General features: G+C 47.0%; 6 protein-coding genes across 6 annotated transcripts; 3 read left to right on the forward strand and 3 right to left on the reverse strand.

Annotated features, from left to right (window-relative positions):
* Window positions 1-1,814: 1,814 nt before the first annotated feature.
* ASPGLDRAFT_126902 (uncharacterized protein) lies at window positions 1,815-3,131 on the reverse strand (the record flags this gene model as incomplete). Its single annotated transcript, XM_022540685.1, has 2 exons — window positions 1,815-2,843; window positions 2,922-3,131. The coding sequence occupies 2 exons, from the start codon at window positions 3,129-3,131 to the stop codon at window positions 1,815-1,817; spliced, it is 1,239 nt and encodes a 412-aa protein (XP_022400493.1).
* Window positions 3,132-4,540: 1,409 nt separating this feature from the next.
* Window positions 4,541-5,373, forward strand: ASPGLDRAFT_343994 (uncharacterized protein). The gene is made up of 2 exons (XM_022544427.1): window positions 4,541-5,103; window positions 5,150-5,373. The coding sequence occupies exons 1-2, from the start codon at window positions 4,660-4,662 to the stop codon at window positions 5,270-5,272; spliced, it is 567 nt and encodes a 188-aa protein (XP_022400494.1). The 5' UTR covers window positions 4,541-4,659; the 3' UTR covers window positions 5,273-5,373.
* A 9,398-nt stretch (window positions 5,374-14,771) lies between these two features.
* Window positions 14,772-15,314, forward strand: ASPGLDRAFT_25994 (uncharacterized protein; the record flags this gene model as incomplete). Its single annotated transcript, XM_022543527.1, has 2 exons — window positions 14,772-15,226; window positions 15,305-15,314. 2 exons carry the CDS (start codon window positions 14,772-14,774, stop codon window positions 15,312-15,314), a joined length of 465 nt encoding a protein of 154 aa, XP_022400495.1.
* A 719-nt stretch (window positions 15,315-16,033) lies between these two features.
* ASPGLDRAFT_47472 (aldehyde dehydrogenase family protein) lies at window positions 16,034-17,939 on the reverse strand. Its single transcript, XM_022546685.1, has 5 exons — window positions 17,466-17,939; window positions 17,179-17,411; window positions 16,910-17,125; window positions 16,456-16,853; window positions 16,034-16,402 (listed from the first exon to the last, which is right to left on the reverse strand). Exons 1-5 carry the CDS (start codon window positions 17,760-17,762, stop codon window positions 16,113-16,115), a joined length of 1,434 nt encoding a protein of 477 aa, XP_022400496.1. The 5' UTR covers window positions 17,763-17,939; the 3' UTR covers window positions 16,034-16,112.
* Window positions 17,940-18,717: 778 nt separating this feature from the next.
* ASPGLDRAFT_35815 (uncharacterized protein) lies at window positions 18,718-22,227 on the forward strand (the record flags this gene model as incomplete). Its single annotated transcript, XM_022544610.1, has 5 exons — window positions 18,718-18,906; window positions 18,962-19,073; window positions 20,435-20,942; window positions 20,995-22,159; window positions 22,213-22,227. The coding sequence occupies 5 exons, from the start codon at window positions 18,718-18,720 to the stop codon at window positions 22,225-22,227; spliced, it is 1,989 nt and encodes a 662-aa protein (XP_022400497.1).
* A 539-nt stretch (window positions 22,228-22,766) lies between these two features.
* On the reverse strand, window positions 22,767-26,598 carry ASPGLDRAFT_344302 (uncharacterized protein). The gene is made up of 6 exons (XM_022544436.1): window positions 24,970-26,598; window positions 24,314-24,914; window positions 23,440-24,265; window positions 23,191-23,355; window positions 22,954-23,137; window positions 22,767-22,894 (listed from the first exon to the last, which is right to left on the reverse strand). The coding sequence occupies exons 1-4, from the start codon at window positions 26,482-26,484 to the stop codon at window positions 23,229-23,231; spliced, it is 3,069 nt and encodes a 1,022-aa protein (XP_022400498.1). The 5' UTR covers window positions 26,485-26,598; the 3' UTR covers window positions 22,767-22,894; window positions 22,954-23,137; window positions 23,191-23,228.
* Between the last annotated feature and the right edge of the window lie 50 nt (window positions 26,599-26,648).

Below are 26,648 nucleotides of genomic sequence, written 5' to 3' on the forward strand. Positions count from 1 at the left end.
CATATCAAGGAAAAAGAAAAACATATCCTCTCCTTCTAAACCCCTCCCTCCCCAAACACACCCCTCCACTCCTCAAAAGCCCTCTCATACTCAAAGCAATACTCTTCCTCCATCGAAACCTCCCCAGCACACACACCATTTCACCACGGACTTACTTTCCCAGGATTATATCCCAAGACTCCGGATCGATAAGCTTCCCTTACCGCGCGGATATTCGTTCGTGCGTGTTCGTTGAAGATCGTCTCGTTCTCGAGGAATCAGGCTAGCGTGAAGATTTGGTGGTATACTCCTTGACCGCTCAATCTCCTCTTCGTAATACCGAATCCTGGACCGATAGAACCTGCATGCTCTTGTCAGTTTTAGTTTACCTTTGTCTTACATTACATAGTGTTCATTCATCGTACTTGACATAAAAGATTGGGTCTAAGATGGCATTCTCACGCCAATCCCTATCGTAGCTTTCAAACACGTCTTGCTGCACGTGGATGGGAGCAATGGCGTAGTCAAAAGACGGGTTATCGGTTTGCGTTGGCAGTTTTCGCGCTATCTATTGGTATTCTAGGAGTTGCATTTTTGCTATTTGATAAGTTGGGTAGATCGTATCAGCAGCCGTGACGAACGAGAAAGATGAGGGGTACTACGAGGACGGACAAGTATGAGATAATTCGTCGTGACCTCTCCGGCCCTAGATCTAGTTCGCGGTCCAGAGACCGCGCACCATTCCTGTGTTTGAATTTCAACACCAAAGCAGGCTTCCGAGACTTACATCATTGCAAAGGAAAGTCTTCAACAGCACGAAACATACGTTGTCTGAATAACTTGTCTCACTTTCATCAAACACTGCGCCTGCAGCCCGAGTACGCAATATACACAAGAATGAACATTCCAAAGCCTCTACGTCAAAAGAATTAAAAATGAGAAGTCCATAAATTAAATTTCTAACTTCTCCAGATAGTCACAATAGCTATCTGCAACTCTCGAATCTTAATCTGTACAAGAGGTTGATGAAAACACATGGGTATAGCAATCTGAAACCTCCACCTATCCCGCAAGAAAAGGAAAAAAGAAAAGATTTTTAAACCGTTTTCCTTGTTTTTTTAGGCGGTGTATCCGTTGTTTCTTTCTGTGTTTTTTTATTAATTTTTTTTATAGTTTAGAACCGTTCCCCGGACGAGCTTTGTGGCCCGCGAGAAGACGGTTTCGAACCACATTAACATATTGTTTTGGTAAGTTAGGCGAGGGCGAGGGGAAAGGGGAAAGGGGAAGGGGAAGGTAGGGGATGACGAGGTAGGATAAAGGGGGCGTCGAACAAAGGAAAAGGGGATATGAAAAACAACATTTCGAGGGCAACAAAAAAGTGATCCCTATTAACATGCCAAACACACGATCTCACCACCACCAAATAGGGTGCTTGCAAAAAACAAAACTCAAAATGGGTAGAATGCAGAAAAAATGACAAATATGCAATTTATAACTCGAACGGCTCGCGCTGCAAATGCTAAATATGAGAATAAATGCTTCTTGGAAACAACACCCAAGTAGATGATGATTTGCGAAATGAAAATGAAACAACGAATAAAATGGGTATGCAGTTTTAAAACACATAAACGAAAAGAGATGGCCCATGCTCAACTCACTCGAGTCCGGAGACCATGATGAACGGAAAAAGAAGTATGTTTCAAGGATAGACCGGAGATAGAAAGACTCGGGTCGAATGACACAAATCGCAGGCATCGCAAGGATGAGATCCTCCATCGGTCCAGCTGATCGGGCAAGGATTCTCAACTTCCGCTCCGTCATTGCCACGTCCGAGTTTAGAAGCCCGTCTGGAAGGCGATCTGAGGTTGCGGCTGGAATTGTTGGACATAGGTGGCCTCCGCTTGATGATAAGGTTGGGAAGTCACGTACTGCATAGTAGGCGGGGGAGTCGGCGAGGCGCACATAGCTCCCTTGACGAAGTGAGAGTTGCCAGCATGGGCAAAGGCCTCGTTCTCGGGAGTGATGGGCGGCGTGAGGTAGCCTGCCATGTCCGAAAGATGGTTGTTCTTTTGCGGAGTGGCCAGGCCAATATCTCCGTTGTACGGCTTCGATTCCGCGGGGACTTCGGACGGGGGAGAGGGCGGGGTGTAGCTGGAAATGGAAGCCTGGCGAGCCAGGAACTGCTCGAGGAGCTTCGAAACCCGAGAGTAGTGTGCGGACGAGTACTTCCGAGCCAGGACCTGAGACGGCTGGTGAAGCTGTTGCGACAGGCCAACCAGAGTCATCGAGTCGTATTGAGCAGCCCACTCGGTGTGACGAGGCTGAGGACGGTTAAGGATGCAGCGGGAGAGAGCCAACGATGCACGGGCAAGATCCGACGGAGGCTTGGAGACGAACTCGCGGTGAAACAAGGCAATTTCCAGGATGTAAAGAGCCAAGTGCTCAACCTCGGGCTCGTAAGGGGAGTCCATGACGGCGACCTGAAGGAAGCTGTCCACGGTCGGGTGGCCAATTGTCCAACCCAAGGTCTGGAGAACGTGCCATTCCATTTGGATGAACATGTCGTCGTCGTACAGCGAGCAGCACATCGACTTCAGCTCCTTGATGGTAGGCACACGATCCTTCTTGTCGCCATACTTGGCGGCAATGAGGAGGGCTGCGCATCCAACGAGCTGGTAATGTCTCTTGTACACCACACGCTTGGAGCAGTATCGGTCCAGAAGGTTGATGGTGAGGAACAGCGTTGTAGGAAGAAGCTGGAAGGCAGTGTGTGCTTCGATCAGGAAGTCCAAAAGGTAGGGGCGCATAAACCATTGGATCTCGGTTTGAATATCGATCGATTCCACGTCCGGAAGAGTAGTAGCCTGTCAAAAGTACGATTCCAACGGTCAGCCCCTTTTTCCTCGATCCAGGAGTTACACACGGTCCAAGGGACGACTCACTTCCATATCCAACATGTGAGACACAATATCCTCACGCAATTCATCGCTGGTCAGCTTGGACAGTTCATCGGCAATGGCATATTGACGTTCACGTGCAATGAGCCTGGCATGTTCCTTGGGGTCCATCCGGGGTACACGGAAGTCGTCGTATGTCTCCACGAAGAAGCTATCGCAAGGCTGGTAGCTAGATGCAGGGCGATGGAAAGCCATGGTGTCGATGAGGAGAGGAATAAGATACTCGAGTCGGATAATAATTAGGTGTGCAGGGTATTAGAGAATGAGCGGGACCTGACAAAGAGCCGTGTCTATCAGGTAACGACGGAATTAAGAGAATGACAGTCGTCGAAGATTAAGTGTAAGAATAATGAACGGAATTAGTTGGGCGTATTAAAGAATGGTCAGTAGAGACGATAGTCTGAATACTGTGAATAGAACGGCGGAAAAGAAGGCCAGTTAACCGGACCTGAAAACCTGTCGCCAGAGCTGTGACCACCGTATTAGTAACCGAGTATTAAAATAGATTAAATAAAGATTAGAGTATTAGGCGCAATAAAAAGAAAGGAGAGAAATTTGCACGAATGAAGATGGTAAAGGCAAAAAAAGTATAAAGTGCAATAAGGAAAGACTTTAAACGAGTGTGAAGGAAGGCATAAAACAAAAGGTGTGATATGAGGGTGAAAGGGAGAAGCCCTCCTTGAAGAGGAAAACGACGAGTACTAACCCAGATAAAGGCCTTCGGGCAGAGGGCACTTGTGCAACCCTTACCGTGACGGCGAGTCTGGCATCTAGGCTGAATGGAGACAAAGGAATGGCCTGTCAAACTGGAGACTGGATACCAGACCACAAGGCAAAGGACGAGTCAACGTCTTCACCCCTAGGAACTGGCGCTTGAAGAATTGCGGCCCTTTGTGTACTCCGGAATGTGGAACAGGATACCCTATGAAGGGGGGAGGGAAATCGTCAGGGGAGGAGCAATGGGCAAGAAAAAGAATGGTCACCACGTACAGCTCGCGGAGCAGCGTCTTTCTCACTCTCACTTCTTCTCTCTTATACAGTGACGGTTACCGTGTGCACGATTGAAGCGATGTCGTGGGATAAGGAAAGGCGTTCAACGGGCGAAATCCACATTAAAGGGATGTAAAAATCCTTCGTTGACCTGAGGGGCAAAAATCCAGATATTAGCCAAGATTCTTCAGAGATAGTGCAACATCGAGAAACCACAGAAACACCCGTGATCCATGATTGGTATATCTCAGGTATGTGGTGACGGTCTTCGAGGCATGCTCCGCGGTCCAATACATTCCCCGTCAAGCGACCCCACCCCCTTTCATCTCTCCAATTCAAGTCATACGACTCAATGGTTCTTTTCAAGCTATCCAGAGAAATTATCACCTGGGCTCCCTTCCCATTGTGTACTCCGTACACATGGCCGGGTGTCCCAAGATCGATGGCACATGTATTCCAATTGACACGTTTCATTTCTTTTCTCTTTACCAACATATGGCATTATGGGCAACGGCAATTCCAGCAGCTTTCTCCCAACTTGGGACTCCGAGACTTGAGGGGAGGGGTTCGAAGGTGCACGGCGGAAACCGGGGAAATGCTTTGACCAGCCATTGCGGACAACAGTCGAACTCGCAGCACGAAGCATTGTGACCACACAGGCGACATCCTGAACGTCCAATTCGACCATCGAGCAGACCCAAAGCGGACGAGATATGTCCCAAGACCACTTCCGATGTACACCACAAAAAGGGACGAAAGAAAAAAAAAAATTTATTCCTCACCTTTCAGACTCACAACCGAATCATGTACACCGAAAACGATCACTGGTGGTCTTCGAATCTGGGTATTGTCCGAAAGAAAAGAAACCACCCTGTTCTGTCGCTCTTCTAGCCGGCAGAAGCTGAATCAGGGGAATCTGAACCGTCGAGGTCACGAATCGGGGAAAGACGGCGGCGGTAAAGACTTCAGGGGGGGAGGTTCGGCGTTTGAGCTAACAAACGTCGAAGGGCGAGGTCGAGGCGAGATGCTCGACTCGAGCACTGGTTCAGTAGGGCAGAGAAAGAGGTCGACTATTCAATCGACCGAAATCTCGACTTTTGCCTGTAGGACCAGTCTCAGAACTCTCCGAAAAAGGGAATTGGCGGGGAGGTGGTGGAAGAGGAAAGGGAGAAGAGAGGTGAGAAGGAAAATAGAAGAGAAATAAGAAAGAAGAAGAAAAGGAGGAGAGAAAAGTTGAGGAGTTGACACTCTCCAAGCGGGTTTGGAAGAAGAAAAAGGGAAGAGAGAAACGAAGAATTAAAGAGGCTCGACAGAGAAAGAGGATCGCTGCAGCTTACAGTCACTAGTAGTTTGTATGTATGTACTTGTATGTATGTACCGTAAGTACCGTAAGTAACAGGTTGGAGGTGTGTATGATACAGCGAGTTGATCGACCGGATCCGCCAGTTCTGCTTCACACCGTCTGATTTGGAGTTCTTCTAGCAAAATGATGGAAAGGGAGGATGTGAAACAGAATAGACTTAATTCCTGGCCTGCTCACCAACCACACTATGCAGGAACAGAGCTACAGTTGGACAGTTGAGTATGGCCAGTGTGACTGGACGAGAAGACAGTAAGCGATACCAATTGGTAGTTACTAGCCCTTACTGTATGTCTGTATTTTTGAGTGTACGTATCGCCAATACCGCATGAAGTAGCCAGCCTCAAGTATACAAGTCCAAGTAAAGCAGTCATCTATTCACCAGACACCACAGACTCACAGACTCCAGTTGAAAGACTAGCAAAGAAAACGGTCAATTCCTTGGATGCATTGAAGTTAGGGATGCATTGGAGTTAGATTGCCCTCTCTTTTGTTACCTCGCCTTCCCTCCAGCCCAGCGGCGGCCGCCCTTTTCCCAGTGGAGAGGGCTGATCTCCGGTCATTTTGCAGCAGCCATTGAATGCATTTCTTTCATTGTTCTTCTCTTTCTCCCTGATTCTTCGGCCCCAGGAACAAACACCTCGGTGTTGTCATCACCGTCATATATTCAATTTCAGTATGATTGCGGTCTACACAGGGCAATGATAGTCTATTTCTGACTAGCAGCAAATGAAGACAGTAATTCCAGTCATTACATAGTCGCACGACCAAAACTGGTTCATACCGGAGTAGCATAAGAACCAGGGCATTATCCGAGATATCCTTCCCCCTAATATTGCTGCTATTATTGTTGTGTCTGTTATTATTATCGTCACCTCCGGAGTACGGGGTACCAACTTAGTAGCTTACTGGTCCCGTAGCCGGCCGTTCCCATTAACCAGACCAGCACGGTCGCTCCTGGTCAAAGTCGATGATTGCTTCCTTGACGCCAGGAATCATGGTCTGCCATGGTTGAACTTTTCTCTTTTTCTTTTTTCTCTCGCGCTGATCCTACTACAACATAACAGGGATCATTCAATCTAGTTATCTATCGAACAGTTACCGGAGTATCCGTCTTGCTTTTTTTTTTTTTTTTTTTTTTCGCTCTCATTGATCAATCACCCATAGTTTAGAGGGTTGTCCCGGCAAAGGCAAATCTATTGCTGGCTAAGACTGATGAAATCCCTCTCTCCTGTCAAACGCACATGAAATAAGTCATCCACGGCACCGATCCTATTTAACTCTCTTTGGTCGCGATCTGACTTGGACGCGTCCCGGTCATCGTCAAGGTACAAGTACTTTACAGGTGGTAAACATTTCTTTTACCGGGCCGTACTTGTATGTAGTCGTGATTGATTCGCGTCTGAGCGCGCGATAGGTTTCGTATTGCACGCTATGTTTGCCTATTCTCGACTCGGGGCTAAATTATCGTGGGCGTCAGCCAGCCCCGGGTTTGAGATTATGGGGACTGTCAAATTCTTGTTCTGCCTGAAGCAATATCCCAGACAGGCTCCTTGCGTTTCCATCCTCGTCGTTAATGACCCCCTAGCAATATCCGAATACGGAGTCTGATGCAAGTAAATCGCGTTTGCCACTTTTCTGGTATGTTGATCTTACATTCGGCAAAGGCCCATGAAACATCAAGTCAGGGTCTGCTACTAGTGTATCATCAGGAAAGTCCGGACGAGAGAGGCCATCATATCATTGCATCACCGACTGGCGAACGAGATAAAGATGAAACTCAAACAAGCTCAAGCTATGGTTCGGAATATTCAATCCTTCATATTCCGTAGTTACCGTAGAAGTACAAAGTACAAATACTCGTACACGTAGAACAGTGAATTGATGTCTCGCAATCGCAGGCCCATTTAGTGGTTCTCCTTGGTCTATCCTAAACCTTCTGTCACACCATCGGGTATGAACGACAGGCTCGCCAACCAACCAACCAACCAACCAACCAGTCTGTCAGCGAGAAATAAGAAATCGATGGATCATTATTTTTGGAAATTGAATCGGCGCATCTCGCATGCGGATTGGGCCGGGTTGTCCCCCGGAGCGCGATGGAGTCATGTATGTATGCACATCACGATTCCGGCGCGGCGTTAAGGGGTTCCAGCATCCAGTATCTACAAGTCATCTCGTACAAGCGATTCCTGGCTGAAAAAAGTAGTCAACTGTTGTACTGTCTAGGATAATAGAACTATCATTCTGTTGTCGCTTCTTTGTTGCTTCGTCAACAATAGTCGCTAGACCACCATCCCCCGTTAGCTCCTGACCAGGATGGCGTCAACAAGGATCGATCAATAACCCGGATCCCGCAATAAACTCCCACGTTGCCCCTGGCTAGGACTCGTATTGCAGAGTGCAAATCGAGTGCATAATTATTGCTTAACTGCTCCGTAGAAAACTCCATGCAGAGTGCTCGGGTGACTCCCTACGGGTCCTGAATATATATCCGGGGTAGCATCACTTCAACAAGACTAACTCACCGTACTCCGTACGATACCACTATCATCGTTTATACTCATAGTTCTTCTGATCATCAGGAACAGAACGGTAACTTCTCCTATCCATCCCCTTGCTGCGTACCTGCATTTATTGTAGTTACATGAGGGACTATTTTGCGTTCCTTGCTGTTCACTATTGAAGGACTGTGGTACAGAGTACATTTATGCAGTGTCTCCCCTGGCATTTAATCACTTCAATAAAGTGAATGCTACTACTGCTCTTGTACAAGTTCCCCTGGTACGTATGTGGTCCTAGGTAAGGTGGCAGATATATATGCACTGCGCTCCGGATACCCCGTACATAATTCATTGTTGGACTATATAACAATTCTGCACAATTACACATCCTTAGCGTCTAGCGATTTAGCGATAGTGCCATCCCATAATTCCATCAAACACACCGTAATACGAGTACTTTTTCCCGGTGTACCTGTATACATACAAGCGCTCCGTTTTACACCGCTCAGACAAAACAAAGCTGCCATCCATACACCGTACAGTGACCGAGTACTCAAAGTATCGGAAGAAAAAGAACAAAGACATCCACAGCGGAGCCTACGAAAAAAAAAAAAAAAAAAAAAAAAAAAAAGAGCCCACTTGGCAGCTCCGTTCCTACCAGAAAGCAGCAATATAATATCCAAGCCGATTCTAAGGCTGGTTGTCATAGGAAAAGAAGAATTATGGAAACATGAAAAGTTCTGCAGCCCCGCAATTACGACCGGGCCGATGCTGTACCAGTACAAGCACAGACAGTACAGAATACTACAAGTAGACCTTTATCAAGATGATGAAAGCTAATTACTGCTTTGAGATTCTTTAAGTTTTCGATTCTCTTTCTTCCTCCTGCCAAAAAGAACTGAACAGCTCGCAATACCGCGTTGAAGTAGCGGTAGCTCGGGAGACGAGCGCAAGCGGGGAATTTCACTAGTATGCATACACGTAGAACAAAACGGAGTGCGATGGACTTGACCCCGAAAATCGAGTATGCGGTGTGGGATGGACGTTGAAAATTTCTCGGCTGTCAATAGTGGCCATCAACGGTTGGGAATAAAAGTACTCGGCATACGGATGTAACTCTACAGTATCCCACAGCAGCCTACAGGATACATACAGAGTGCAGTGTACTTGTACGTGTACAGAACGCATCCCAGGGCCTTGGATAGATGATGATATCGAACAACTCTATCGGATTGGATGGTAGTCTCATGCTCCGTGCGATATTTTCGTGGATAGATCAGCTCTGATGAATTGTTTCTGTCCAATGGTATTTAGATTCTGTAGCATTCTGTACATAGTAGTACAAGTACATGCTGTGCCCTAACCATTCGCTAGATAACTTTCCTATATGAAATCTCAACATATGTATGTCAGAATGGTGGGATACTGGTAAGGTACCGAAGCCACGAAGTATACACGGATACTGGGCAGTATCGCTTTTTCGACGGAGAACGAGTACAAGTACATACAGAGTACATACGCTAATTTCTTGTACCGGGTTGGATCCACTGAAACAAAGACGAGTATTTGAGTATCTGAACTGAATTTGAGATAGATTTTGGTATCTGGGATTCAATTGAGATCATTCGAGGTCCAGAGAGTGATGAAACAGTTGCCAAAGTATACAGAGTCAGGAAGAGTTATGTCGTCATATAAGCACATACATAGCGATCACGACTCGAAGACATACATAGTACAAGTAAGTATTCCAATGGTTCTCTACAGCAGCTCTACCGATCGATACTGTATCATCCCACCGAATATAAGCTATGGAGCTGTCATGAAAAGAAGAGTTTTCTCTCCAATGCAACGAATGAAAACGGCCCTGAAATAAGAGACACAACGATTTCAAGACCATATAACCCTTTCAAGAATATTCACTGGGGCCTCCGGAGCAATGAACCATGGTTCATTCAAATTTTTCTTTTTCTTCCGACGTCTTCCATAACGGTCATTTCCAGGTTGATATTGGGAGCTCCGAGTCTGTCCCTGTGTACAGTCTGTATGTGTGCGATACGTACGGGGTAACTTATACATTCAAACTTTCCATACCGCATACAAGCCATACACACTAAACTGAGAATGGATTAGCGCGAACACTAGGCGGACCCGACAGTAGCGTGGATCCACTCCATGAGCTAGTCCTAAAGGGGTTAAATTAGAGCTTCTTCGCAACTTAAGCCGCATTCAACTTTGCCGCGGTGAGATTTCGATCACTGAGTAAGGTACGGTGACGCTGGATTGCTAGAAATACATAACATGTCTATGAAATATTGATGGGGCAGTGAACGCGAGTGTTGGCAGTGTCCTTGGCACCGCATGGATGCTCCCGACACTCTGCTAATGCCTTCATTATGGCAAGTGAAACGAGTCTGCTGTGCCAATATTTGGCAATGCCAACAACGCGAGCTAGCGCGCGGTAGTTGACGATCATGTGATTCTCTTCGCTCATACCCAGAGGTATGCTACCTAGCTACTCCATAGTAGTAGTAGTAGTAGTAGTAGTAGTAGTACTGTCCGTGAAGCAGTATCATAACGTCATTGACGGGTATTTCGCGTCCCACGTTTCGACTCGCGATTCTGGAATTGCGCGTTCAAGATCTTCATCGATTACTGGTATGTACTTGTCTGTAAGTACAAGTACTCTGACCTGACTCCCCTGTAATACTACTGTCAATAAACCTAGTTAACTACCCAAAAGGGAGCATGACATAATGCACCATCGGGATGCTTGGCGCCGAATCCGCGAAATGGCCTCGACACGCGCTGATTCGACCGACGCGCCATTGCCGATCAGAGCCTGTTAAATTGGCTCGAACATGGGGGAGTAGTCTAGACGAGCCAACAGGAAGGTTGCCACGGAGAGTCCGGGCATAGTATGAGTACCTTCCCAGCTGAGCAGAGCTGTTCATTCAGAAGGAAGAAAACACGTGATCGCCTAGAAACAATAGACAAAGCTCCCCTAAACCTGTTATTTCCCAACGCCAGGACCACCCCTTTGAGCCACCTCCTGAACCGGAACCAGCAAACAAGGCGATGGATTTACCTTGGCTTACGGTACACACGGAGCTGAAATGTTACCAATGCGGATGCGCCCGATCAGGCTATATGCCTCGATTTCCGAGCCGTGGGTTATTGACGGCAATTTCCCAGAATAGATATGGATACGGATGATGTTGGTTAATTGTCGCTGTCCGGACTATGTTCCGAAACGTGTGTGTCGGTTGGATTATTCTCGAATAATTCGGATGGACATCATAACTCCTGAGTACGGGGTGTGCAGAAGTACCACTACGTACTCTGTAAGAGGTGGGATCATCGACCGGAAATAGATGCTGGTTCAATTGCAAACACTGAAGCAATTCGAGGTAAGTTCTGTCTATGCTGTACGGAGTAAGTATATGACTGAGACATATGTAGATACCTTACGAGGTTGCCATACGGTCGCAGGTTGACATTCTTGATCCAGACTATCATATCTGTCTGATCCAGATAACGTCGGGTTCCTACGTAGGGGTTCTTTTGAGCCTTGAACCATGGGATGCCAAGTTATGCGGTCGGGATTCAATTCCTGGGGCCGTGCAAGGCATACCCTTTAAGGACTGTCTGTCGATGTACGGATATCGACAGGAGATCTGACACCATTGTGGTAATCTTGTAGGACGTTTCGCTGGTTTAGCGCTCATATCTGGCAAGATCACACGTCTTGCATCGATCTCACCGGAGGTAATCTGTCTGCTCACCTGAACAGCTACAACTGGCTGTCGTTCTGCCATGACCAAGTTGAATATGACTAGAGAACTGAGCATCGACAACCAATGGATCACTGTCAGGGAAAACCTCACGTTCTACAGCACAAGACTAGACAGGCATACAGGTCTCAATCTCTAGCCCAAGCGCTTCCAAGATGAGACAAAGGAACGCTTATTTCACGGTAACGCTCTGTGCTACCATGTACTACTGGGCTAGGAAGCGAGTGTCTAGGATGTACTCCGTACATGCATACAAAGAGATCTTGCCCTTCTCTAGGCCAATGGATTAGACACTGGTCGTAAGTTCAGATTAAGCAACGGGTAATTCCGGTGCAGGCCTAGTTTTCAGCTCATGTTATATTAATTTGCGCCCTCCAATTCCAACAGAAACAGATAGCACGCTTGGTATTGGCTGATAATGACAGACTAGCAATCATGATGACTGCGCACTGCGCTTTGTAGCGCTCAGTAATACGGAGCACCGCCATCGGCATTGTACTTGTATGCACAGGATGATAGCCACTTCAGCTAAAGAAGGCAAAATACTCGAAATGCCACTCACCTCGTAGCCACCCAAAACTAGCCGCCATAGATAAATTACCTTCCAACCCCTCCAACCAATCCCCCTCAGCCCAAGCCTCAGCCTCAGCCTCGCCATCCCCGTCAACATGCATAATCAACCCAAAGATACCACCCTTCCCGCCTCCCCCATAACTACTCTAAATGCTTACCTACATAATAATCGCACATAAAAATACTCAGGGATGACCCCTGCCCTATCATTGGATAAATGGTGCGCTCGATCTGCCACACCTACATTTACGCCAGTTACCTGAAACGACTAGGGCGAGTGACGTGGCGGGCTTGGAGGGGGTTGATTAATGACGGGGTTCTCCGGGTGTGCTTTGAATATACATGCGCATGTGTATGTACGGAGTGCATGGGGTTATTTGAGATCTATGTATCGATTGTGGATGTGAGGTGTGCTTGTGTTTGAGTGTTCATATTTGTATGTGCTCGGACAGCTGATGTGCGATTAATTGTCAGGAATAAGCAAGTTGGTCGTACCGAAAGAAGAAATAACAAAGTGCATGTGTACGAAGTACTTGTTTGATAGGAGCTGACGACTATCAGAACCCGACATTACCCTATTCTGTCGGATAATACTAGTTACAACTGACTGTCAATAGTACCGTCGTAGGTTACAAGTGAATTGACTGGAAATGTGCCCAGTAATGCCCCAAGAGCCCTAAAGCAGTTATTTAATGGTAGTTAGAATCCATTATACGCAGATATCCCGCAGAATGCTACCTCTTACTTAAACTAGACTTGGGCCTACGATCAACCGTGGGCTTGAGTATCATGCTACTCTATATACACTCTATATACCTACCACAGAGCTCCAAATACTGGAACATCAGGTGCTGGCAAGTATTTGCCAAATCGATGAACGACTTCGTTCGAGCAAGATGCAGGTCTCTGAAAAGTATAGAAAAGTGCCCCCAGATGTACATACAGTCAGTCGTGAGCCATGACCAGCCCTATTTCCGAATCATATTAACCACTGTAAAGTTCCCAGCTACACAACGATAAGATGGATGAAGAGAGCTTGGTCGGGGGTATGATGAGGAGGGGTTAAAAGCTACAATGGCCTACAAAATCTGGAGAACATGTGCGCAGACGTCGACCTGACTGCACGCACAATCTCACAACAGCAGAAACTATGCCCCATTTCGAGAATGTTACAGGTAGTCATGACAGGCAGTACCTCGCATGAAACATGTTCCATTCAAGCGAGCATCTCGAGGGTATGTCTGAGTGTCAGAAGGACGATTATTTGCCCGGCTCACGCCATCACGGCAGCTTTAGCCGTGACTACTTCCGTCGCCTCTCCTGGCATCTGTCAAAACAAAAGTCTAGTGCACAGCGCTCAATATAGTCGTGCGTAGCCTAATAGGCGTGACTTTGGTGGCCTGCTAGATCTGACTAGCGTCGTGTTGTGCACTTGACGTGAGAATCGGTATGCGCATATACCCGGCACAACTGAGCACGATACGGATAAACACTATGCTTTAGAAAACGAAATTTTGACAAATGACCGCAGTTTCTAAAGAGCAAACACGAAGACGACGAGACCGAACAGTTAGAATGACTCTCGTTTGGACACGCCAAATTTTCGAAGCTCCTTAAAAGAAGATAACTCTGAAGGCAATGCACGGTCAATTAACCCGATGTCTTGTTGATGTTATCTTACTGATAGACATTGGGCTACAAGCACATCAAATTCATCATATCATCCATCCGTAAAACGCGCTTCAACTACAGTTCCCTACTCAGTGGGACTGGCGGAAAGGGATGTTCAAATGATGATAGCCGGCCTTAGGGTGGTGGCAGCCAGCATCCAGAGAACGTTTTTGATTGGGATCTGTGCGTTTCACGGGTGATTTAGTCGTTGAATAGTCGCGCGCTGCGGAAGTGCTGTTCGGGTATACCCCTAGGTATTTCGGACCAGCCACAGTGGCCGTTGATGCCTTCTATGAAATCCAAAACTTAGGGCCCATAATCGGTCACAGATATTCGTCTTGCAGAGGTTCCAGCAACCCAATACACGATCAAATATCAAGGAAGTTTCGCACAAAAGTCGACAATCTTGCAGGCAAATCATCTAATATACTTGGACGATCATCGAGCTGCATTATAATTTGCTACGGACTCATATTTTTTTAGGATGCGCCTGGCTTAAGATGTAAGTATGAGAGAAATTACACAAGAATATTCAGAATGCTATATCATAGAGTCCGAGATACACAAACCGAGGCCAATGACACAGAAGCGCAGCTGAAAATTCCCGGAAATCCAAACTGTCATTGACTATCAAAGATCAAGCTAATGGGGCACGCAGTGACTTAGAAGCAGCTATTTACAAAAATTGATGTCATGACACTTCTGTTGTGAGAATAGACTCAATTAGCGTATACTCCATCCAGGACCGAAAACTCTGGTTTTCTGAATATCTTGAGATGATCCGGATCATGATTCTTTATGATAAAACCATATACATTTTGGGAGCTCATTTATTGAATATGGAGATGACTATGACTGTACATGATGATGAGAGTCTATGAGAAGAACGGATAGCATTCCTTGGAGAGCCAAATCACATCTCTATCTAAACAGTGCCGTCTTGTACATGTCGGTGGGGGGCGTCGGGGGAGAAGATGGAGGGGAAGGGGAAGGGGGAGGTTCGAGTGTTGTGTGGGAGGCCACTACTACTACTACTACTACTACTACTACTACTACTACTACTACTACTACTACTACTACTACTACTACTACTACTAGTACTTCTAGTGCCGATGCTACAAATGGTGGTACAGATGGTGGTGGTGATAATGGGCCAAAGAAAGCCGTACGCACCAGCACCATAACTCTCCAGAAACAAGGCAAAAACAACACCCTCTCTGGTATATCCATTGACCCCGAAACCGGGAATACATCGCCATGCGATGAGTTGCGGATTCCCTTTGAGACGGTTTTTCGCAGGAGTCCGGTGGGCAAGGAGACGGATTTTGTTATTGACTGGGAACAGCTTTTGTATTTTGCTGAGGATACTTGGCAGAGTATTAAGCGTGAGCGGGAGAAATGGTGAGCTGGGATTTGGTTGGTTGGTTGGGGTTGCTGCGTTCATTGCTCTATATGCTTGTATTTAAATTGTTTCTATAGCTTGTTTTGACTTTTCTTTTCTTACAATACCAACGGTAATCTGGTCTCTCGTAGCCTATCCACCATGTTGGTTGCAGCCGCGCGTTGTCTATCCAGTGGAGGATCAAAACAGAAAGTGTCTGGTCCTTGTCTATCTTGTATCAACAAATTTCGGCAAATTTGAAACAGATTTCTGTCAAAAACAGCGATTAGTCTATGAAGAAGGTCAAGCTACCTTTCGTGATAGTCTCTATTTCCCGAATCCATCCTGCTCCCAAGGTCCGTGGTAGGGATCTCACAATTTCGCACATACTGCCTTTAGTCTCGGGGTTTGATAAGGCCCAACGACATCAAACCCTATCTTTACCCTATACGCAAAAGACGTGCAAGAACTATCAGATAAGAACATGACCCTAACTGAGAATATAATGTTGATAACTCGCAAATAAAACGATGTGGCGGATTGCGCACCGCTCATGAAGTCTCCAGAAAGAAGAAGATTGAGGGAAACAATTTGCGTTCATTGATTGACGCAATAGAAAGACAGAAGGGAAAGAGACGACAGGAAGAGGATTAAACCATCCAACTACTTGAGTTATTTCAGGCATGAAGCCTTAACCTTGGACAAATAAAAAGACATGGAGCCACTGAAACCATTCCCATATAGCAGCATGTATGGAAAGCGAGCTACATCTGGTTAATAAGACATCACATACATAAGATGTTTATCAAAAGGCCTGCACAATATAAGCCATAAACTGTTTCAAATGAAGACCTCTTTGTTTAATTCTGTGCTATCTATATTGAACAAACAGCAATTGTCCAAATCTCAAACACTCTTCTTCAAGAAAATAGTCTGAACATTACAGAATCCCTTGAGACCATTGGTTCCCCACTCCACGCCAATGCCACTCTCCTTATGACCACCAAAAGGAACAGTAGGACTAAGACTAAAATGGTCATTTGTCCATACAGTTCCAGCCTGGATCTGGCGCGCCACACGCGCCGCTCTATCTAGATCCGCAGTCCAAATTGAAGCTCCAAGTCCCATTGTCGTGTCATTAGCGCGTGCAATAACGTCCGCTTCGTCATCCCACGACATTAGTGGTACAATGGGGCCTTTGATGGGGTCAGCAAAAATTTTAAGATATTTGGAATGAGAGAGTACTAACCGAAGGGTTCTTCTACCACAATACGAGAGTTGTCAGGTGGCCGGTCAATGATGGTAGGAGCAATCATATACCCAGATGACTTCTCAATCTTGCCACCGGTAGCAACTTTCCAGCCCTGCTTCTCAATATCATCAAAGAAGGTTTTCACGCGTGAATACTGCATATCATTCTGAAGGGGACCATGGCTGATACCCGACTGAGAACCGTCACCAATTGTATAGCCTTGGACCTGGCGCACGAGCGCATCTCTGAACTGCTCGAAGATTGCGCTGTGCACGTAGATGCGCTTGAGGTTGAGGCAAACTTGGCCCGAGTTCAGGAATGCGAAGAAAGCCACCTTCTCTGCGACCCTTTCAATATCGACATCGGGGAACACAATTGCGGGATCATTTCCGCCACTTGAAAGAGTCAGCAGCATCCCTCTTCTCCGACAATGTGTAAGGTTTAGTCTTACAGTTCGAGTGTGACACGCTTGAGCGTGTGACTGGCACTCTGCAAGACCCTCTTGCCTGTTGCTGTCGAACCAGTAAAGCTGATCTTATCAATGCCAGGGTGGCTAGTGAGCCAAGGTCCCAAGTTGTCATCGCCACTCAAAGATTGCACAACACCAGGAGGGAAGAATCGCTGTGCCAGCTCTACGAGCTTCAAACCACAATACGGAGTGAAAGGTCTGAGAGTAAGTGTTAGAAGGTGACCTAGTTGACCAAAGGAATGTACACTTACGATGGTTTCACGATAATGACGTTGCCGGTCAGAAGAGCCGGGGCGATCTTGCTAGTTGCCAAAAGCAAAGGGAAGTTCCAAGGTACAATTGCACCAACGACACCAAGTGGAACATATCTTGTAATTACCCTCCGAGTATCGTCATCTTCAATCACATCTTCCAGAAGCGGAAGCCCAGCCATTCCACGAATCCACGAGATCGCAGCGTCCATCTCATGAGAAGCCTGGAGAATCTGTTGAGCATTAGCCATATGTATCACAGTCGACAGAAATCATAAAGCCCTTACCGGCTTCCCTTGCTCCATGATCAACAGATCGCGGAAGTCATCTCTGCGCTGATCGATAGCATCGGCGAACGCCAAAACTGCCTTCTTCCTCTCCTCATACGGCACCGCAGACCAGAGCTTAAGGGCAGCCTTTGCAGCTTCAGCAGCCTGATCAAGGTCCTTCTCTGTGGCTACCGGGGCCTCCGGGAGCTTCTTTAGGTTGGCAGGGTTCAGACCGTGGCGGGTGGTAGACGTGGGGGCTTTCTTGCCATTGATGATCTGGACATAGCCAGATTTCAAATCGAAGTCGACAGTCATCTTGGGAGTTGGAAATAACGGGTCTGAATTTCTGTTTCAACATGAGATGGGATCAGTTATGTACCAGGATAGGCTTTGTTACGTGCGGAATTGACTAGAAAACCTTTCGACAATTCGCCGACTTCTTGCCTATTGTTTCCTTCGTCATGAGTTGATGTTGAGGGGATCCTGCGGGGTATCTGCTTACCCCGGTCCTCCGGAGAATTTCCATCGCCAACTGCGGCTGTTTTGTTGAAACTGGAAGATCTCTACGGAGAATCATAGCGACAATCATGACAATAGGTTTTTTTTTGCCGGTCAGAAGATTAGTCGTTTAGCAGGAATCATAACCTATGTTCATATCATTTAAGAATTATATGCTAAATTGTAGCATCATTTGTCGACCCTAAATAGTGATTACATGGAATGAAGCGATCTTACCCGCCCGCCTCACGTTGCTCTGGAATGTCATAGGGCTCTCTTCACCACTTCTCAAATGTCTCAGAACATCATCGCTCTTCATTCTATAGGAATGATGACTGGCATTTCTTTACTGCCAGGAACTCAGATCCTCAATTGTCCGCAGTGTAGCCAGGAACCATAAATTCTACCCTTTCCACCCGGTCCCACCTGGTCCAGTGAGTCGACCACCTCGACGCTCAAGAGTTTGCTGGACGTCGTACACCACTATTCTAATGCTATATTATATGGAATGAACATGCATCAACGAATATTAGTCGTGAAGCCAAGATCGTGGACTTACCCCTCAAGAACGTTTGTATCTATACCACCGCGAACTGCCCATTCCTACGCCGCCACAGGTATTTGTGGCTCTCACCCCTCGACTATGTCTTCGGTTATCGCAGAATACATGATATCAAGCCATATACTGCTCTCGAATCTGCCACCGCAGATTGTCTCCTTCATAACAGAATCGTCACAATCCCCTGTGAAGGAGGAAGTCGAGATGTCCTAAATGACACCCGCACAGAGCCGTGTTAAGCAGGAACAGCTCCGGAAGCGCCGCGATAATCTTCTACGACGGCACAATGATTTCTGGATGCTTTACGCAATCCGCAGTTGGCTCAGTCCGGAGATGCCGAACGGCCGGATCTACACCTACTGGTTCCATCCCACTGTTCCCGCCCCGACGGATCAGGATATTGTAAGTCGGTGGTGTCAAAGGAAAGTCCGTTTCGAGTGGATGCTAACAATGTCAGCATGAACGATCTCAGCCGGCTGTCCATAAGACCCCGGTCGACTACCTTCCCCCTGCGCTGGGCGACTTAAGGACACCGAAGCCCCCACTGCTGACGGTTCTTGGACGTCGGAGTAAGCTATGGGATTTATTGTCGTTGCGGTTGCAGGTAGGGGTAGTGTGATGAAATCAGCGAAGCAAGATAGTAATAACTACTGCGCAAATAGGTTGTGGCACAGCCAGCGGGATAGGCGCAATAATTTCCTTCTACAGTTGGTAGTCTCTTTGCTATTCCCTGCGACTTTCTGTCTATGCGAGGACAAATTCTACGAGACTGCACACTGTTGGAAACGATACAGCTAGCCGAATGACTAATTAACTATAACTAACTAGTTAGTTAACTATTTAGTTACATAGAACTCAGCTAGGCGAGCGCTGCACCTAGAAAGAAAAAGGCGTAATCTATCTCCAACAGATTCCACTGAAAAGCTGATTTGCGGTTCCTCGCTTCTCCCATAAGAGCACCGTACTATCCAGCTTATCATAGGCTAGTTAATATTGCTCTACATTGCGTCTCACTGCCCTGAATCACACACACACACAGATTTAAAAAAGTGGGTGTAGATATGTTACAGATTTCAGTGTCAATTTACTTGGACTACATTAGTACGTATTTTACATTCATGGCAATGGTGACGAGGAATAACGTCGGACCGATGGACTGCTAGTCCGATATATAGGCCACCGTGTATGCATAGATAGATAGTTAAGCACTCACACGCTCATGTACCATGTGCCTAGATAGTCAAGATAATATCACCCGTTTCGTTTTATTAGGGTACTCTACCAATTGGCCTCGTGCAGTCCGGATAATCGACACCCCGATCCCTCCGAGCTAGTTACCCGCTTCACAAACTAGCGGGGTATGTATCCCCACTGCTGCCTTTTCCTCTGCACCCTCGTCGCCAGACTGCGCGGGCTCGGACTCCGACGTTGCGGGTCATCGTTCACGTTAATCTGTCTCGTCAACGCTCTCCTCGTTTAGAATCGCTCACTATGCCGCGTCAGAGACTCTGGTGTGCATTTGAATACTCTCCTGGTGGAGCATTTCCGATAGACTATACAGACGAAGACACATATTATCATCTGAAGGAGAAAATCAGAGAGTGCAGGAAAATAAAGCACCCGATTACCGACCTATGGACTCTATACCGTCCGGGTAGGGTGGTGTCGAAGGTTGGCCATTTCGTCCCGCAGGAGAGAGATTCGCGAGTCCCACCGAAATCTCTCATCAATCAGTCCTGTGACTCTTCGGTCGACCCCGACATTGATATTATCATAACCATGCCACATAAACCAACATTCGCGTCAGACGACACCTCTAGCGATACCCTTCTGGACATCACTAAAGAGTATGCAAAAACAGGCACGGTCGTATTTCCCCGCCACCCTCCATGCGTTATTTTCTTTCAACAGGGCTCTAACAATGACACAGGGCTGCCGTACTACCCTCCGACCCTTGGCGCACTGGTCAATACCACCGGGCGACGATGGGATTACCAGGCTTTGCCGGTCTTAACTAAGCTCCTTCACGACCAGGTTGAGGAGCACTTCCGCAACTACAAGAATAATTTCTTCGACAAGAATACGATTCCACTTTACCTCTTTCTCTCTGGTGCTGGCACAGGAAAATCACGAAATGCCACCGAGCTGGACAAGACTATATATAAATGCTTCGATGGTACTTACTTTGAAAAGAATGAGCTTCTGGCATCACATGTTCACGATCCGTTCGTTTTCCATGTAAGTTTTGAGAATGGGACCAGTCTTAGGCCCACTGAAAAGGATCCGTGGAGAGCTATAGGCACCCGGATGCTATACCAGGTTCTCCGACAGCATGAGACCGCACCCAAAAACATTACACTTAGCGATGTACTTGGAAAATGGCACGCACCCACACCAAGCGAAGTCATTAGGTCGCTTTCTCCTGAGGATTTTTCTGTGTTGGGAAAAAAAGGCCATATTCCTTGTGGTGGACGGTTTACATACCATAAGTCTTCTATGGGATAAGTACACCATGCTCCGGACCTTAACAACCTTGGGGGATCTGGCACAAGATCACCCTGGTTTCATGATCGTTTGTGGCACCTCCATCGCTTCAGGTCCAATCGATGAGTATCTGATTTCCTCTCGGCGAAGGAGAATAGTGCTCCCTTGCAGACCCCTGGAGCCCCCAACTATTGACCACAAGCCAGTCTTTAATATCAAAGACATTGTCCAGGAGGTTTTGATCAGTGACTGTGGTAGTCACGGCCGTGCTCTCGAGTTGTTGGATGACATTTTCCCGATTTTGCAGGGAGATATTGGACCTGAGGTGAAATGCCTGGTGGCTAGAAAATTGCTAGAGCGTTATGGCGGTACACTACCTGACGAAAATGACGGTATGGCAATAATTAAAGCCGTGTTAGCGCATCGATGCATGCGGAGAAACGAGTACGTCCCGAGGACGAATGTGACACCAGATGAGGTCTGTCAAAACGGCCTAATACACTTCGAAAAGGTTAATCCAGACTCGTGGAACTCACTCGGATGCTTCAAAATCTCGTACATCTGGCTTCTCGTATTGTGCATCACCAACCGGAAGAATGATTTCCTTGATGAACTACAATTATTGGACTATAGGGATTTCCGAGTCAAAGACCAGTCCACAGTGTCCGGTGGTTTTTCCTGGTCTGATTTCGAAAGTCTAATGGTTAAAATTCGAAAAATCAAACCGCATGTTTTCAACGACGGTGAGTGGGTGACTGTTGAAGATATTCACCAGGGTGCGTTCATGCATCCCGCGACAAAACGTATTCGTTTTGTTAATCATCACTTCAATGATGACGTTGCAAATCATCATATCCAAACCAAAACAGTACCTCCATTCGAACGTTCCTGGGTGGTTGAGACGAGAAATTCGGGGGAAATCAACCTCAGGGACCACAAGTACATCGTCCTAAATGCAGCTGGGGCTCCAGCGGGCGACGCTGTTTTGTCGCTGGATTCCGACATCCCCCGCACTGAATCTCAACAGTGCAAGAATTTACAGAGAGGCTTCCCAGACTTGAACAAAGAGCATGAAAAGGCAGCCAGTCCTGATGACGTCTTCACCTTGTTCTGTACCAGTTCTATCCCGAGGCTGCGCGATGGCGATACATATAATGCGCCTCCGGGGAATGTTTTGGTCGCTATGGATAACTGGGGGGGGGGACTACTTCGGCCCATATGCAGGCAGATTTTACGTGAGATTAGGCCGGGCCCAATTCGAAAAAAAAAAAAAAAAAAAAAAAAAAAAAAAAAACAACCACTAATTCCGGTCTTTCGACACCACTTCTATCACAGGGCGAGATCCATAGCTATCCCCGGTTATGCGGTGTATCTGGAGGTCAAGTTGCATAATCGGTGTCCGGCGCGGGGAGAGGGAATTATGCTCTGATGTTTTATGGCAGTAAAGTATCGTATGTCCTGCCTATGATCTAGTGTTAATAACTAATACTATCTATCCCCTTCTACACACATTCTACTGTCCCACACTGTAAAAATATTTAAGTAATTTCTGTCCCTATGGAAGGAGGATCTTTCTCACCAGCGCAATGCGATCCAAAATAGGGTTGTAGAGCTGTTGGTATGTACCAAAACAACTAGTTAGGCAGCAGGGAATATAACTCATTTTGAACACCCTCTTTTGTTTGGCCTTCACGCTGTCCAGGAAATCAAGTACGTATGTCGCGTGTTGAATAGTGGGCGTTGAGCAACTTGAAGGAATAAAAGGGTATACAGCCGTCCACCCGGACAACAGACCAGACCACTCGATTTACGTTACGACAAAATAAGACCGCCAGGTGTATAGTATAAAAAGTGCTTGTTTCCAATGCATGAAACGCATCGACGAGCTGGGAGCACCGACTCTGAGCTGTGAATAATATACTGTAAGTAGAAGAAGCTTGATTGCTCGTCAACGTCGAGACCTACCGGAGGAAAAGCCTCATCATGAAACAAGTAAATACAGGAAATTCCGGCATTCATTTTCAGTTCTGATCGTCGTCGGCAGGAAGGGGTATTTTCCCCATGATCTAACCGGGTATACTGACAAACTGACCACCTTGGCAAACTGGTAGAGACCGGGTCAGGATTAGCAAGGTATATCGCAAACGATCTGATCATTATTAGCTTGTCTGGATGCTAGGAGACAGGACTGGGCTCACCTACCTGGCGCCGTTTTACGCTAGACCGTTCGCTCACTTCCCTTACTCGGGATATTTGGACCATTCCTGGCCGTTCTCCTTTGCCCTATCGACAGTTGATACAGTAACAAGAGTCGGGGTATCAACAGCAAACGAAAAATCAAGCTCTCCAACGAGCTCTCTCACCAGCCTGCCCAGAAAAAAGATGTTAGTATACAATGGAAGGAAGGAGTTATATAAGTATACTAGCAGCGATGCAACGGGTTATACTTACTGCGTAAGCCGATTTACATCGCGGATCAAATACCAATTAACGGTATGAATCAGAGCCGCGGCCGCAAACCCTTCTTCCGTGGGTACATCCCTAGTCAAGAGCTCGTTCAGATTCGGGATCTCCAACTTCTTCATCTGCGGTGGCAGCGGATGTACCCGACTCAGTGCAGAATGCAAAATGATCATTCTCGTCGTAATACCCCCAGGAGTAAGGTGTGCTTGAGCTATATTATTCTGTTCGGCGGCCCACCAGGTAGGAGTCCGCTCGAGTGCCAGAGACACATAGCCCGAGAGGGTCAGGTAGCTGCTGACGCGCTCGAGAATGGCGAGGATTTCGCCGTATGTTTTCTTGGGGAAGCGGCCGCCGAGGGAGAACTCCCAATTGAGGAAGCTGTAGTATGTTTTGGCGCTGGTGCTCATGGTTTGGTATTTGCGGAAGATGCGGCGGCGCGCGGTTTGGAGGTGGAAGCCCGGGCTGGTTTTGTCGTTGAGGTCGCCGGAGGTGCCATGGAGTCTTGCGAGGATCGTTTGTTGGGTGGATTGGCTGAAATTGGCTAGAATGTACATGGATTTGGCCACTTCTTCTCGGAGTTCAGAATGTTCGGATAGAGGGTATGGAAAGAGTGTCCAGAAGTAGGCGACAACAACGCCGAGCGTGACTATGGCAAGTCGGTAGGGGAAGATGATGTATGGCGCATAGACGGCTTGTCCGGATTTAGAGACTGTTTCTGCCCCTAGCTGACGGACCTGGAGTTCATTTGCTATCATCACGATGGCGGTAATGAGAGCAACAAACCATACACTGAAGAATTTGGGGAATTTGATCACTAGAAAATTAGGTTTGAAGTCAAAATTGCCGTATGGGGACGACTTACTGAAAAATCCAATGACAGTGAACCACAACCAGACGAAGACCAAAATACCGGGAGTCTTTTGGTCGACAATGTACCAAATGATGTAGCTCGCTATCATGGAGGCAACGGTACCAAGTATACGACACAATAAAAGGAAGGTTGACGATCCAGCAGTACGGCCCATAGAAAGCAATATGGCAAACAGCGCCCAGAGAAATCGCTGCCTGGAATAGAAACTCTGCGAATCGCGAAGGAACGCCATAATGCCTATGGTCATAACGGCACAGACACCTCGAAGTCCGTATGCGGCATGATTGGTGCGAAAGACGGCGTTGATCTTGCGAATCTTGTCTCCAATGATTTCCATGAGGTTGGCAGGTGGGAGATGGTCAGGATCTTTTTGATCGTAGAATGTGGAACCGAGTTCAACGTTTGTTTGAGGGTCCATACTTTGGTAAGTACTTCCTGGTCGAGTGCCTGTAATGTGAACCAATACTTTGAGCCAATATCTAAGGTGTCGAAGCCGCGGAATAAGTAGGCGCTTCGGGCGTGTATGGCACTCCTCGGTAAAAAGGAGAAGCTTGAGGAATTCGTCTCCTAGTAATGAAAGGAGAGTATGTGACTGTGATAATTAGCTACCGATGCCATAGGCGCACACCTCGTGTTCCACCACTTACATGGAGCAATAAGAAATAGCGTAGAGTGTTAGGATGTGCCTCTGAAGTGATTTGACTTAGGTCTTCGATTTGTGGTCTGTGTCGGATGTAATAGTCGAGCAGCTTTTCTCCATCCACACCATACGTATCTTGTCCTAGAACACAACACTTATCGAAGACGTCTCGATATGATTCGAGAAAGCTGGCTTCTCCGGGGTTCATTAGAAACTTCTGGTTCTCCTCGTCAGTCTTTCTCGCATGAACTCTGCCAAACAAGGAACGGCCATTTGTCAACTCCAGTCGAAGTTTGGCGTGCTCCACTCCTTCAATTATAGCCTCTGATATTCTGTACGATTGCTCATGCATTTCCCCCTCAAGGCGATGCCAGTATTCTTCGTCTTCTAAATTATGCTCCGTCTCAGCATTGCTATTCACCCTTCCGGTGTCGTTAGATGAATGATATTCCCTATCGACGGCCAGCTGCAGCATGTTTGCCGCTGAGCCTAGCCCAGATGCCGGGGCGATAAGGTCCACCAACATCGAGGCAATATGCTCGAGCTGCTGGTGATCAAGGCGGTCCCAAGACATCTCACGTTCGGCATACTCGACATCACCACGAGCCTTGACGATGCTATTAATAAAAAGCTGTAGCGCGTTCTGGAGTTGACAGACAGAGTTGTTTCTTTCATCTTCTCCTTCAGGAGAAATTCTTTTTGATCGGAAGTCTTCTATGCATCTTTTCTGAGCCTGCATAACACCAACCAATCCGTCAAGACAGGCTCTCATATCCTTTCTGAAAACTCCTCTGCAGCTTTGCGGGAATATAATCAGAGCATTGACAAATCCCACACCCTGCCCCGCCAGGAAAACCTCGAAGACAGTGCTAGTCTGAGCAATGATTTCCTGCATGCTAGAAGCTTGAGCAACGATTGGTAGCGTGACGACTGCAAAGATGCCAGCCCAGGTGCACTGTATGGCCCAGGTAGGAAATGCTGACTTTAGCGTGAAAACACACCATATCCAAAACATTAAGAAGATAGCGGCGATAGCTTCGGCTGATGAGTTGTAAGCCTTCAGCTCCTCGGGCCCATTAGTAGTGTGCTTTCTGGCTTGCAAGCCAGACCAGCCGCCAAGTAGCACCCAGCAGTATGACAGGGTAACTACAAGCGCGAGTTGAAAATTGTACTCAATCAGCCTTGCCCGAGGAAGAGTCGGCAGAACGCAGGTGGACATGATCGCAGCTAAATAGGCCTGGGTCTGAAAGAGATTGATCCATGCGTTTGACTGAATGGCACATAAAAGGATAGTGGGTGGTATCGATGATTTGATAGCCATCGTAATAGTGTGCCGATCGAAAGTAAGTTGAGCGAAGACCGACTTAAGCTGCAGGCGCCTCGTAGTTGCTTGAAAAGCATGCCCCAGAGGTTTAGGCAAGGATCCCGACCTCGACGATGGCGTTCGGTCCGGGGGAGGTCCATTATGGCTGCCGGAGCGCGTTGACGGTGTCTCGATTGTCATGGTTGTTGATCCTCCCATAGAAGGGAGAATCCGAAATGAACTAAGATACCGTAGCTATCTAGCTTCGATATCTTCTTTACACATAATTAGAGATTACACGAATTCTTCGACTTGGTTCGGTTCAGATCAAATTTTTCAAACCGTTTTCGGCGGTCTAAGTGGATCCTTATAATTATTTAGCG

Source organism: Aspergillus glaucus (assembly GCF_001890805.1).
Source record: "Aspergillus glaucus CBS 516.65 unplaced genomic scaffold ASPGLscaffold_11, whole genome shotgun sequence".
Classification (NCBI taxonomy): domain Eukaryota; kingdom Fungi; phylum Ascomycota; class Eurotiomycetes; order Eurotiales; family Aspergillaceae; genus Aspergillus; species Aspergillus glaucus.

Bases quoted from the DNA above. Each gene is read 5' to 3' on its own strand.
- ASPGLDRAFT_343994 (XM_022544427.1), top strand. From the start codon at position 4,660: ATGTACACCACAAAAAGGGACGAAAGAAAAAAAAAAATTTATTCCTCA. The intron at 5,104-5,149 runs GTGAGAAGGAAA...GAAGAAAAGGAG, and splicing joins AGAGGAAAGGGAGAAGAGAG to GAGAGAAAAGTTGAGGAGTT.
- ASPGLDRAFT_47472 (XM_022546685.1), bottom strand. From the start codon at position 17,762: ATGACTGTCGACTTCGATTTGAAATCTGGCTATGTCCAGATCATCAAT. The intron at 17,126-17,178 runs GTAAGTGTACAT...ACTTACTCTCAG, and splicing joins GTCATTATCGTGAAACCATC to ACCTTTCACTCCGTATTGTG. The intron at 16,854-16,909 runs GTAAGACTAAAC...GACTCTTTCAAG, and splicing joins AAGCGTGTCACACTCGAACT to TGGCGGAAATGATCCCGCAA.
- ASPGLDRAFT_344302 (XM_022544436.1), bottom strand. From the start codon at position 26,484: ATGGGAGGATCAACAACCATGACAATCGAGACACCGTCAACGCGCTCC. The intron at 24,915-24,969 runs GTAAGTGGTGGA...TAATTATCACAG, and splicing joins GCTATTTCTTATTGCTCCAT to TCACATACTCTCCTTTCATT. The intron at 24,266-24,313 runs GTAAGTCGTCCC...CTAATTTTCTAG, and splicing joins CACTGTCATTGGATTTTTCA to TGATCAAATTCCCCAAATTC.